The 14,028-nt window shown below is 38.3% G+C and overlaps 1 protein-coding gene across 1 annotated transcript in view; it reads right to left on the bottom strand.

Moving 5' to 3' along the window:
* Positions 1-14,028, bottom strand: part of HAO1 (hydroxyacid oxidase 1) — a 50,968-nt gene that overhangs the window by 10,369 nt on the left and 26,571 nt on the right. Inside the window, exon 4 of the mRNA XM_004433767.3 lies at positions 7,107-7,282. Coding sequence (XP_004433824.1) covers positions 7,107-7,282 — 176 coding nt within the window. The remainder of the gene's footprint in view (positions 1-7,106; positions 7,283-14,028) is intronic.

Genomic DNA, 14,028 nt, shown 5'->3' on the forward strand with positions numbered 1-14,028 from the left:
AAGCCACCCAAACTATGCTATTTTGTTATGGTAGCCCAAACTGACTAAGACATCATGTCATCATGTTGTTGTTAGAATCCACCTTTACGAAATGCTATGACAAACCGTAAAATGCAGTGAAATGGTATGAAAGGTGTTCCGATGTATGAATTGTCAGTGCTTACCAACTAACTACGTTCTATGTTATCTATACACTTGTAAGCCTGTGTTGTGTTATGCATTTTGTTATATACTCGATATACGATTGATATTCTATATTTATTTCATATTAAATATAAAATCTAACGTTTCTGTGAGACTTTTTTAGCTATCTGTTTTAATCCAAGCACACACTACATCTTGCGAGATCTCATTGGAAACTTCTGAATCACTCAGAGGGAAGAGGCCGTAGCCTCAAGGTGGAAAGATGATGTTTCTCCCCACCTCATTGATTGATTCATATTTTACATTTTAATGTTGCTTCATATTTGGACCACAGATGTTTTATTACACAGCTTCCTTTTCCTGGATTCCTAATTGCCTTTCTTTTTTTTTCCTCCATTTATCATGAGACATTAGAGTATCCTCAAGTTCTTCAAACTTTCAATTATTCTATCTAACCTATTTAAATTATCTTCTTTTCCCCCTGGAGACAACCCCCTGAGCCCTCTATCTTCCTGCTCTATCCTGCTCAGGTTACTCTCAAGGTCTACGGCCGACCTTCATCCTATAGGCTTGCTCCTACTCAGTCTGGGTTGAATCTATTGTGGTCTAATTTATGGCTTCATTTGTTCTATGTTCTCGTTTGTTCATAGCACATTCCTTTGTAACTTCCTAAAAAAGAATACATTGAAGGAAAACTTATAGAGCACTTAACTTCTCTTATGTTTGAATGATAATTGGATTAAGTATGATATTCTAGGTTGAAAAATCCTTTTCCTTAGAACCTTAAAGACATTACTCCACTGTCTTCCAGTGCCCACTGTTGTTGACAAGAAGATTGAAGCCAGTTTGACATCCATTCCTTTGTAAGTAATCTGTTTTAATGTTTGTTTTCTCTCTTTATACACATTTTTTTCTGAAATTTCATCAGGGATGTAATAAGCTCTGATTTTTTTTTTTTTCTCAATCTAATGCCTTATGTCATCCAGACATTGTCTTTTTATTTATTTATTTATTTTTTGCTGAGGAAGATTTGTCCTGAGCTACCATCTGTTGCTAATCTCCCCTTTTTTTGGCTTGAGGAAAATTAACCCTGAGCTGACATCTGTGCCAGTCTTCCTCTATTTTGTATATGAGTTGTCGCCATAGCACGGCTGATGAATGGTGGAGGTCCGCACCTGGGATTCAAACCCACCAACCTGGGCTGCCAAATCAGAGTGCGTCGAACTTAACCATTACTCCACAGGGAGATCCCCAGACATTGTCTGTCTTTAATAATTTCCTCCCTACTTCTTTCTTTTATTTTTCTATCTGAAGCCCCTATCAGTTGGATATTGAACATTTTAAACAATCTTCCATCCTTTTCTTCATTTACTCATATTTTCCTTCTATTTATCTTATTATTGTTTTACTTTTGGGAAACGCCATTGATTCTATTGTCTAATCAACAATTTCATTTTTAATTACAGAAATCATATTTTTAATCTTTGGTAGCTCTTTTTTATACTCTTATTTTCTTTTCATGGCAGATTCTTCTTATTTAGGTATATTTTCAACTTCTCTGGGTCTATCATTTGGAATTTTTAAAGTTCTTTTTGTTGTTTTATCTCTTTCTTCTGGTATCAGCTTTTCTGTAGATTTATCTTAGTCTTCCATGTTTTGGTGTTTCTGATATGCCTTGTGATGCTAAATTTTCCATTTATACTTAAGGAAGAAAGATTGGGGACCTGCTATAGGCTTCCTGGGCTGTTTTGAAATCAACTTCATTCCCGCCAAGTCTTTGCTTGGAGTAGAAATTCCTTCTGGTCTCCATGTGGGACAAGGCCAGGAATGTTAACTAAGTGGCTAGTGGACTGTGAGCTCCTCGAGTGTCAGAATGAGGATTACATCATGTCACATTGTAAATGTTATCCACCCAGAGGTTGCCCCAGCCATGCATTTATTCCTTTAGAAAGGATCAAGCTACTATGCTAAGTTGCCTGTCACTGCAGAAGAGGTGAGCGAGGGGGACAGGATTGCTGGCTGGTGCAATAGTTTCACAAACAGAACTCCAATTAATGGCCTTGCTTTCAGTCTCCACTTCTCATCCCCATCCCTGTCACACTTGCAGACTGGACACCTAGAGCCTCTAAGGCATTCCATTATATAATTTGCCCCTGTCTCCTCCAGGGTTCTCACGAAGCCTATGTTGATAGGCAATTTTCTTTGCATCTTCCTCCTATCAACTCACCCCCTTATGTTTTATTTCTTTCATAAATTTCTTGCAATTTCTCTGCTATTTGTGCCCCTCATCTTCCTTTGCTCTGCTGTCATAAGTCTCATGTATTTTTGGATTTCTCTACTTTAATTTCAGTGGATTCTTAGGTTTGATAAGACGCTAACATATGTACTCAGTGCAACATTTTGAACCAGAAGCCCAATACACTATCATTTAAAACATGTTTGGAAAATAATTCTCTAAAGATACGGCCTTAACGCAGTGCTGTCCAATAGAAATTTCTGTGATGATGAAAATGTTCTAGATTTGTGCAGCTCCATACAATAGCCACTAGCCACGTGTACCATAGTAATAAAAATGTGGCAGTGTGACTGAGGAACTGAAACTTTACTTTGATTTAATTTCAACTAACTTAGCCACATTTGGCTAGTGGCTGCCATATTGCACAGCTCAGATTTAATGCTTGCATGAGTTTATCTATTCTAATAAAGAGATGTAGTATGATATTTTTTTAAAAAGTCTAGATGCATCCATAAATAACCTTAACAAACAATGTAAAATATATTTATAATTGCTATGTTTGCTCTGGTTATCTAGTTGTGTGAGTGATACCAAACATGAAATCAAAGATAAAAAAAATCAAATATAATATTTTATGAACCCCATGATTGAGGATGTATGCTGTTCGATTTATATTCAGATGTCTCATCATGTAGCTACAACCTGTGTTCTGAGAAATTGAATATTATCAATAAACAAATCCTATACAGTATGAAAAAGTGATTAACTGCTTAGTAGTCAGACCACCTGGATTTGAATCCCTGATCTGCTACTCTCTTGCTATGTAAGTGGCAAGTAACTTAACTTCGTGCATCGGAGTCTTAACCTATAAAATGGGGATAATAATCCACATAAGATTGGTTTGTAGATTAAATGAGTTGAATGAGTGTTTAAAAAGAGCCTGACACATGTTGAGCGCTCAGGTAAATATTAACCATTATTATTATTTTCATCTGATGGTGTGGGGAATATAAGCTAAGAAGATGAGTAGGTGAAGGAAGATTTGTTTGCTGGATGCTTTTGGCAAGTCTGTTTGAGTTTTGTTTTTAACAATAAATTCTCATCCTAGTGAAGATTGCTCTTATAAAGAGCCTTTGATTTGAAGTAAGTGCTACTTAAGTAATAGTTTATATCTTCTATCATTTCATGTGGTTTTCCATGTTCTTCCAGGCAGTGCTGGGAATGCAGGAGGAAGTGACAGAATGGTTTGCTCAGAAGATAGGATCATGAGTACCCAGAGAAGCAAAGAAAGTAAGAATAATTTATGACCAGATATGAGCCTCTTTCATTAGCTGCTTATGAAGCCTTGTCAACAGTTTTACATTTTATTTTAACTCAGAGAGAAAAACATTGTTGAATTAATGAGAGGGTCAAAATGTTCTGACTTAGCACAATGTTCATGAATCTTTGATATTTTCATTAATCCTTAGAGTTACTGATCTACCATTCCACATTTGTTAATTTGCCAGTCAATATGTTAGTTGATTGACAAATACGACAGTCAATAGGGAATAGCAGTGTTTGCTATCAATTTTATTAACACATTATGTCCATATTTCATCTGAAATACCAAAGTGAAATGTAAGTACTTAAGATTTTCCCTCAAGCCCTTATAGCTTTTGACCCAGGACTGTGCTATCTTACAGGAGTTTAGTAATTAAATCCTAGATAGGTGGCAGCAGTTTTGAACACAATCCGGAAACACTGACTGAATATTCTTTGAGAGTGTCTTGAAAAAAATGTATATAGGAAAAGAGCTAGTTAAAGAAGAGTTTCTGAGAAACAAAAAGCCACTATGGATGTGAGACAGCCTAGTTAAAAATTTTTTTTAATTTAAAAAAAAACTCTAAAAAGCATTATGCCTTTGCTCATAAAGCCATTTGTTTGTTAGCGTGAGTTCTGGCAATCCTGTCTCAAATACATGTTTGGAGTTTGTGTTGAAGTTTTCCAAGGGCAGAGTTTAACCACAGCAAGAGATTACATCTTGCACTCCAATTTGCATTCGTTAAAATGCAATTCTTAAAATCGTGGTAAGAGGGGATATTTCATTGAGATCTTTCCAGTTGCCCATGATTTCATGTTCCTGCAAACATAATCTGCATCTTTCTGGTAAAAGGAAAATGAAAGAGGATGGGAGACTCTCAGTCAATCCATGTGACTTCTAGAAGATCTGTGAAAGAATGAGAACTAGATTTCCCAGAACTGGCCCCGCCATCCCTCCCCCCACCTCCAGATTGAGCATACGCACTACTTAATGTAGTTGTTGTCATGGAGATGATTCTTGTTTGTTAAATAAATGAAATAAATAGTTACAGAAAAACTAGACAGTGTAAACTGTACATGTGTAAATAACTTATTTCCTTTCAGATGTCAAATGCCCCATCTCTCTTCCTCTTGCTTTTGAGCTCTAATTATATATATTCATATAGTTTTCACTGAGGATTTTACTCAGTAAACACTTGGGCTATCTACTTTCATAATGCGCAAAACATTATGAAAATATGTAGCCGCATGAGTCACATGATTCACAGGGATGAGAAGAAAACAGAGGTGATGGTGCTGGTGGTGCTCCTAGGTAAGATGACCACAGAATGAACTTCTAGAAACCAAAGTATTTTTCAACCTAACACATGATAGTAGAGTCTAATTTAACAGATTGCCATCAATATTCTAGAGGACAAAGTTATAGAAAATGATGTATATTAGGAATCCTAAATTGAAAAGTTGGTTAAAAAATTAAATAACCTCATTCTTATATTTGTTCTCTACTTAACTCAGACAAATATGGGACTATACTAAAATTTTATCTCCCTTGGCGTTGCCCTGGGCCACTTCTGTGACGAGAATGAATTAAATACGTAAAACTGCGTTAATTTTCTAATTCAATTACGCTCTCTCAGTTCCCTCAGGTCAGCCACAGTCATCTCTTGCCAGGGCATCAACGGTTTCTTAAATGTCCTCCCTGACCCCAATTTGCCACCTCCATCCATTAGATCTATTATACAAAGTGTGATTTTACTAAAATGCTAATCTGATAAGATTGCTTCCCTGATCAAGAGCCTTAATGGTTCTCAAACATCTTAAAATCTACATTCTCTAATATGGCTTGTATGTTTTATAAATCGTTATTCATAACTGCTTTATTTTGCTATTATTTTAGTCTGAGAAAGAGTCATTTGACCTGCTAGCACAGTAAAACTCAAACACCGTCTTTCATTTTGAAATGAAACCTTTCCTAACCCACTCTTACAACTGCCCACACTCTATTTTAAGCCCCACCCTCATACTGCACAGATTTCTATCTCAGCACCTGCAACATCTTATTGCACACAAATTCTTGTTTCTATGTCTCCTATGGGAATGGGTTTTCCTTTTGGCCAAAGACCTCAAATTAGTATTCTTTTAATTTTAGCACACAGTAAGTATGATAAATGTTTATGAAATGAATAAGTGAATGGATGAATGAATGAATGAATGAATGGGGCAGAATCTTCAGGTTAATGTTCTTCAGTACTCACAGTTGAACGTAGCTACAGGAAGTAGCACTAACAATCATGGATGACAATACGGATGCCAGTAGGAAAGCGAAACTATTGTTTAAAGGTTCCTGGAACACCAGGATGTACTCATTGAAGTATAATCCACAGAAATTATGAGCTAAGACAATGATCAACAGGAAAGAGTATAACAATATTTTTTAAAAGCACAGATAAGACACATCTGAATTTAATATCTCCACCACTTAAAATCTTCACTGGGCCCATTCTTCTACTTTGATTAGCTTCATTTCTGCAGGCATAAGATTAAGTAGATAAAGTCAGCAACATGCTTGGAGCTTTATAAATAGGGGTCATACGACTTAACGCACATTCAAGTAAAACCAATGAAAAAGATTTGATTGTAAATCATTGTTGACCCAGAGATAAGTTAATAGAATCTCTCAACCCAGAGACACTTGTTTAAACATTTCCATGTAAAATAATATGTTTTTGGCAGTTATCTATATAACCATACTGAAAAAAAAATGTTTTCAAAGGTAAGAAAACATTTTTGTGGGTGAACACATTTACACTCCAGATTATTATAGTCATTGGTACCTCCCTGTGGGATTTGAATACATGTGGATACTGGGGACGTAGAAGTTCCTTAACATTCACAGCTTGATATTTGAGGATTTTCATGTCCTAGTCAACCATTCTTTACCGTGAGGTAATGTGGAATTTGCCACACTCAAAAATTAGTTCTAGTCATTGGTACTTGGAGGGAATGGGAGAAAAATAGAAAAGGCTTTTAAAACAAGTCTGGCTGTCGTAATATCATCTTTGGGGCTTCTTGTTGGTCTGAGAGCAACTGTTGTAGCTTTCAGCCAAAGCAATGAACTCAAGACCTTCTACCTAGATCGTGCTAAGCTTCATGATTCAGTGACAGCTCCAAAATAAGGCAATGACATCCCAATACTTTAAAAAGGGTAACTTTTTACTTCATGAAAGTTTTGCTCCCCTTCAGAATATTACTTAAGAACGAAGAGATATTTACTCACTAACAACAAAAGGGAGAATTGACAGACAGAATAACTCCTTTGATTTCCATATTAATTTTTCCTGATTATTTTCCCTTAAAAATATCATGATCATATCCACAAAGGATCATAAAATAAGTATGAGCCCTAGTAGAGAAATAAACAAACCTCTCAAAATGCCTTTTGCGACAATTGGCAGTGATGTCAGTCCCCTCAGCCATTTAATGTCCTCCCAGCTGATAGATGGGTCTATTGCTTTAGCCACATATGTGGCAAGTCCACTGTTGTCTCCAAAATTTTCCTTAGGAGAAAATGCTAAATCATTGGTTTCAAAATTTTTCATTCTGAAATAAAGAAATACATAATATGAGAAACTTCTCAAAGTTAGAGATGTTGCTCCAATGACTCATTCAATGAAAAAAGAAAACTTACCCTTTTCAAATCAATTGGCTGTTCACTCCTCAACCATCTCTAGGTTGGTTGCATGCATATTTTCCATGTTTTGATGGAGGATTCCAGGCTAAATGTGACAATCTAGTGGACTTAATCGGTCACTTAAAGTTTATTTTACATCTTAGGCTGTGTTTGTATAAATAAATCAATTTCAAGGAAAAATACATGGCCTAGTTCAAATATCTCTACCTTTTTAAGCCAGTTAATGAATATAGACAATAGATTTAATGCTATTTTCAACCAGCAATGCATATTAATCATAATCGTAAACATTTGCATGGTATACTACAATTAACAAAGGGCTTTTATATACCAATATTAGCAAAATGTTTTTAAAAACTTTTAGAAAATAAAATTGATACTCTATGATTCCTATTTTACATAGGAAATAAAAACAGAAGTGCAGAACAAGATGCCCCCAAGCATAAAACTAGCTAAAGCAGCATCTGGGCTCCAACCTGGGTATCTTGACTCCTAATTACCTTCTCTTTGCTCAGATCTCAGTTGTATCCTGGCAATTGCATTTGAATTCAGGAAACCTTCCAATGTCCTTGTGGAAAATTCTAGAGAGGGTTGGAACTGCACTAACACGTGTTAACATCTTCTGTCTGCTGCCGCTGTGGACTTTTTTCCTGTCCTACTATTGGGGTAGTGGTGGTGGTGGGCTGAGGGAGAAGTGGGAAGTGTCTCCCAGCAAATGAGTTGACAGCTCTGGCTCTTCCCTCCTCTGTTTAGTTGTTTCTCTGAGGCTCTCTGCCTGCTGACTCAAACTTCCCAGTCTTTGAGACAATCCCGACCAGGGCACGAGCTTTCCAATTATCAAGACCTTCATTTCTTTGCCTGTGGTGTGACGGTTAATTTTATGCATCAACTTGACTGGCTAAGGGATGTGTAGATAGGTGGTAAAACATTGTTTCTCGGTGTGTCTGTGAGGGTGTTTCTGGATGAGATTAGCATTTGAATCAGTAGACTGATTAAAGATGATTGTTGTCACCAGTGTGGGTGGGCATCATTCAATTTGTTGAGGGCCCAAATAGAACAAAACCGTGGAGGAAGGACAAATTTGTTCTCTCTGCTTGAGCTGGGACACTCATCATCTCTTGTTCTCAGACACTGGAGCTCCCGGTTGTCAAGCCTTCAGATTTTGTTTTGGGAGGAAGATTGGCCATGAGCTAACATCTGTTGCCAATCTTCTTTTTTCGCCTGAGGAAAATTGTCCCTGAGCTAACACTCGTGACAATCTTCCTCTATTTTGTATATGGGATGTTGCCACAGCATGGCTTGATGAGTGGTGTGTAGGTCCGCGCCCGGGGTCCGAATCTGCAAACCCGGGGCCGCCAAAGCAGAGTGTGCGAACTTAACCACTATGCCACCAGGCTGACCCCTCAAGCCTTTAGATTTTTACCAGAACTTATACTATTGGCCCCCCAGTTCAGGTCTTCAGACTCAGACTGGGACTTACACCGTTGGCTCCCCTGGTTCTCAGGCCTTTGGGTTTGGACTGGAACTAAACCACTGGCTTTCCTGGGCCTCTAGCTTGTAGACAGCAGATTGTGGGACTTCTCAGCCTCTATAATTTTCTTTCTCTCCCTCTCTGCCTCTCTTTCTATCTCTCTCTCACTCTCTCTCCTATTAGATCTGATTCTCTGGAGAACCTAATACATGTGGTTTTCTCTTTCTTCTGGAGCCTGAGTCACCACCCACACAGCAGACTTCAAGTGTCAAGGATGTTGGTGTATAAATACTCCAGCTCCCTCACCCCTAGGCAGACTAACTCTGAGATATATTCTACATGATCTCCTAGAATTTCCTAGAAGCATTAAGCTTCAGCTGCCCACAGGTGTAGCTGTCTTGATAACATGCCCATTTTTTGCTGCTTTCCCTCCTTTCCACCACTTCCCCATTCCTGTGCCAGCATTCCCTTCACCTTCCAAAGGTACAGCTTGCACTTAAATCATTGGCTCACAGTCTGCTCCTAGAGGAACCTAAACTGAGACAAAAGCCCACTGAGTTGCTACCTTCCCCAGTGTCTACTCTTGTTAACCCAGCTCAGGCCAGTATTTCTCTAACTCACGTGGAGCCTGAGTCACCACCCACACAGCAGACTTGAAGTGTCAAGGATGTTGGTGTATAAATACCCCAGTATTTATGGGGTATACTGGCTCTGCTACTGGCTCACTCTATACCTGAAGTCTTTTCTCTTGGTCTAGTATCCTAATATCCTGACTAGATTTTGGCAGTTCCACAAACTAGGGACAAAGTCTTTTCTGCCTGCTCCTCTGATCACTAGTGGGATGGGTGGCCATCTGGATACACAATGGCACCATCCATGTGACTTAGTTGCCTACAGCCCCAAATCCAATTGTTAAGCTCATTTCTCTGAAAGGTTGTCTTTGAAGAATGACAATGACCTGGATTCACCTTGCTCTTCTGCACATTATAAATTACTCTGCTAACCAATCTCCTCTTTGGGTAAACGCACAGCTGTATCTTTATCTCTGGCTTAGTCATAGCTCTTTCTTCCCTTCTATTTGCACTGTCACTAAACATAGAAAGGAGCTTGAAGCCATGACTATAACAATTTTTATTTAAATCTAGAAATACATAAGCACACTATTTTAAAATTATTTTTTAAAAGAATCGTAAGACTTCCTTTAATATGAAACTAAATTTAATGCTTTTTACATTTTAGTGTACTTTCAACAACTTGGGTGGTATATTTTATAAGGACATGAACATTCACATCCCACATAATTCTATTCAAGTCATTGGCAAGGTTTTCTCAATGAGGATTGAACAGTTAGTCCTACAGTTTCACGGACTCAGATGACCATTAAAGATCATAGAAAATTCTAGCTCCATGAGAGTCATACTGGTATCTATCTATTTGTTGAGCTTTGATAGGGATTTTAGCTGAAATATTCTGGTATCTCTTTTTATCAAACCACGCAGGGTTGTACATTTTGTCACAGATGCTGGTCTTCTGTGGTCATCTTAACTTGAATTAAGGTAACCTTCTGGTTAATAAACATATCCTTATTATGGAGACCTATTCCATTACTTAGAAATGATATTAAGTGGCATTAAATTCCAAACTTTTAAACAATATTGTTAATAAGAAAAAGGTCCAGTTTGTCTACCCCATAGTAAAACCAGGGGAAAAAAAAAAGAAAAATATCTGATGTGTATATACTCTGCATAGCACCCCACCCCCATCCCAAACAAGCTACAGTGTTTCAGCAGGGGTGGGGTGAAAGGGTGAAATGGATAGGAAAAAACAGAAACATGGATAAAATTATATAAATAACTGTTGTTATTCTTGGACGGTGAAATGCAGATCAACACTTGAATGAATGTTGCCTTACAGAAATCTCAGTGCACAATGAAGCCTTGTTGTTACTCTAAAACGTTGTTCAAAGCCAGAAGCCAAGAAAAAGTTTTCAGATATCTTGACAGAGACCCACGATGGAGTGTTTTACCAATGGCTCCGAAGGAAATCTCCATGAATGCTATTTTTATTCGAATTATGACATATACACACAAAAAAACACTTAAAGCGGCTTCTGATAACCAAAGTATTCCGTTTCATAGGGACGGAAAAGGGCAACATCAAAATAATAACATGATTACTTAGAACCGAATTCTCCGAATCTCGATCTATTTAACAACCCAAAGGCAAGGGGTAGAATTTCTTCTTTGTAAGGGATTCATTGTGCCTTGAATGGCCCTCAAATATACTTCTTAATCTAATATAGAAATTATTCTAGCTTTCAGTAAGTTAGCATCATAAAAATGGTAACAACTATTAAAGAAAGTTAAACATTATTAAATTACCAATAGTAACACTAATAATAATGAATAATATTGAGATATATAATATTATTTATTATAAGTATTGATAATGTGACATTAAACATAAAGCTACATGTCTCCATAATAGGAAACAAAATATAAAACAACAACCAGTAGAGCCCATGATAGTAACACATATAAGAGAGAGAAAGAGAGATTGAGAGATTCATAACACAGGCATACCTTGGAGATATTGCAGGTTTGGTTCCAGACCACCACAATAAAGCAAATATCACGATAAAGTGAGTCATATGAATTTTTTGGTTTCCCAGTGCGTATAAAAGTTATGTGTACACTACACTGTAGTCTATTAAGTGTGCAATAGCGTTATGTCTGAAAAACAATATACATCCTTTAATTAAAAAATATTTTATTGCTAAAAAATGTTAACCATCATCTGAGCCTTCAGCGAGTCATAATATTTTGCTAGTGGAGGGTCTTGCAAAAAAATGCAATATCTGCGACGTGCAATAAAGTAAAGCACGATAAAAAGAAGTACACCTGCATGTATAGGAATTGGTACGTGGGCCACTGGCCTTTAATTCTGTGGTTAGGAAAATGGTTCCACTGACAATACAGCCCTACTAATTTCCTCCTCAATGTGGCTGGGCAGATAGAAGAAAGCTTCAGGGCACGGATTTTAAGTTTGAGCTCAAAGCTTCATTCACTTTCTTACTACTCATGTTTTATTGGGTAAATCTCATATGATCGAGTACATTTTTATTGACTGATTCAACATTTTTTATTGAGCACCCACTATATGTCAGTGTTTTAGATGTCTAGGACATACCAGTAAATAAAAAATCAAAAATACCTGGCCACCTGAGCTTCTAGCAAAGGGAGACAGAAAATAAAGAGAAAACATAACCAATAAGTGATTTATGGAACATGTTAGAATGTAAGTGCTATACAAAACAAGGAAACAAAGTAGAACAAAATAAGGGAGGTGAGCTGGTAGAGGCTTAACCTGAAATTTTAAATATGGTCATCAGAGTCCGCCTCATTGAGAAGCTAACTTGAAGAGGAAATTAGCAGAGCAGTGTTATTGTATTTGTTTCCTGTTGCTGCTATAACAAATGACTACAAACTTAGAGGCTTAAAAATGACACAAATTTATTCTATTACAGTTCTGGAAGTCAAAAGTCCAAAATGTATCTCACTGGACTAAATTAGAGTTGTCAGTAGGGCTGTTCTCCTTCCAGAGGCTCTAGGGGAGAATCCCTTTCCTTGCCTTTTCCAGCTTCTAGAGGCCACCTACATTCCCTGACTACATTTTTCTGACTCTGACACTCCTGCTCTCCTCTTCTAAGGACGCTTTTAATTACATTAAGCCTACTGGGGTAATTCAGGATAATCTTCCCATTAAGTTAAAGTCCTTAACTTAATCACATCTGCAAAGTCCATTTTGACATGTAAAGTAACATATTTGCAGGTTGCAGGGATTAGGACATGGACAGCTTTGGGAGGCCATTATTCTGTCTAACACAGTTATATTGTGAATGTTTTCCTGACCAAAGAATTTGGAGGCTATTGGGCCATGTATCAAGTCCTCCTTTGCAAATCTTTCTCTCCCCCTCAAAGACTCGCACAGATATTGTGTCTATTCTGATCTCTACTGTTTATTTTGGTTTCCCAATACAAAGACATGTAGATCCATCCCTGACGCCAAAATGTAAAGGAAGTGAGGAAGGTAGACATGCATTCATTTGGGGAAAGAATGTTCTCAGCAGAGGGAACAGTCAATGCTGAGGCTCTAAGGTGCGAGTGTGTCTGGCATGTTGAGAACAGCAGGGAAGCCAGTGTAGCTGGGAAGAGTGAATGAAGATGAGGGTTTTGAGGTCAGAGAAGTAATGGGGGTCTTGACAGGCCACTTTTATCGTGAGAGACCTGGGAGGACAATGGTGGTCTGATCCGTGTTAGTGTGATCTGTTTTGGCTTTTGTGATTAATAAATCATTTCAGGGCTTAAGAAAGCATGTCCCTGGGCAAATTGTTGAAAGAGTAGGTGTCCTGATTTACCCTGATCTTAGTCAATGATTGGAAATTACTTTTCCTCTCTTTCAACTGCCCTGGCATTATATGCAAGAGCCAAATCTTTACCGGGGGTAAATGAACCATCTCCATGGGGTGCAGACAAAAAAAACACCCCTGCTTCAAAGCCTCAGGAATCAGTTTAGTGAACTGGTTTCATTCCCTGCTTCTTCCAAGAGCAGATGAGAATTCTCCTTACTCCCCCTCAGTTTCAGGAACCTCCCTGCCACTCATAATGTGCACACATACATGTGTTTTGCATATAGACCAAGCAGAGACTACCAAACTCCTGAACTCTGGCTGGTCCCAGATGCCAAGAGCCAAGACCCTCCCCACCCCCCCACCCCCCCCCGACCCAGGCAGAGGAAGTAGCAGGGGCTGGAAGGAGCCACTGCTTTACAGACTCATTCTCCTCTGGATTTCCTGCCTGCCTTGCCTGCCAAACCTCACTTCTGAAAAGCCAGGCTTCACCTTCTATGAGTCAGGTCAGTTGCGGAAAGAAACCTGATTTCCTATCAGACTGTAACAGATGAGCTTTTGGGTTGTATGCGGCCTCAAGCGGAAGCCTGGGCCTCCCGTTAGTGTGCTCTGCCTTCGATGGCTGAATGTGGGCCGCAGAGGAGCTGACCAGAAGGTGCTGGCCCGCCCTGTCTTCCACTAGGACAAACAAGGCCAGTGTGCTCTCTGGGGGCCGGGGGCACCGGCTATGGGGTGTTTCCTGTGTTCCCCGTAACCTGGATGTGTTGCTCATTATT

This window comes from Ceratotherium simum, chromosome 21 (genome assembly GCF_057802395.1).
Source record: "Ceratotherium simum simum isolate JZ-2026a chromosome 21, ASM5780239v1, whole genome shotgun sequence".
NCBI classification, from domain to species: domain Eukaryota; kingdom Metazoa; phylum Chordata; class Mammalia; order Perissodactyla; family Rhinocerotidae; genus Ceratotherium; species Ceratotherium simum.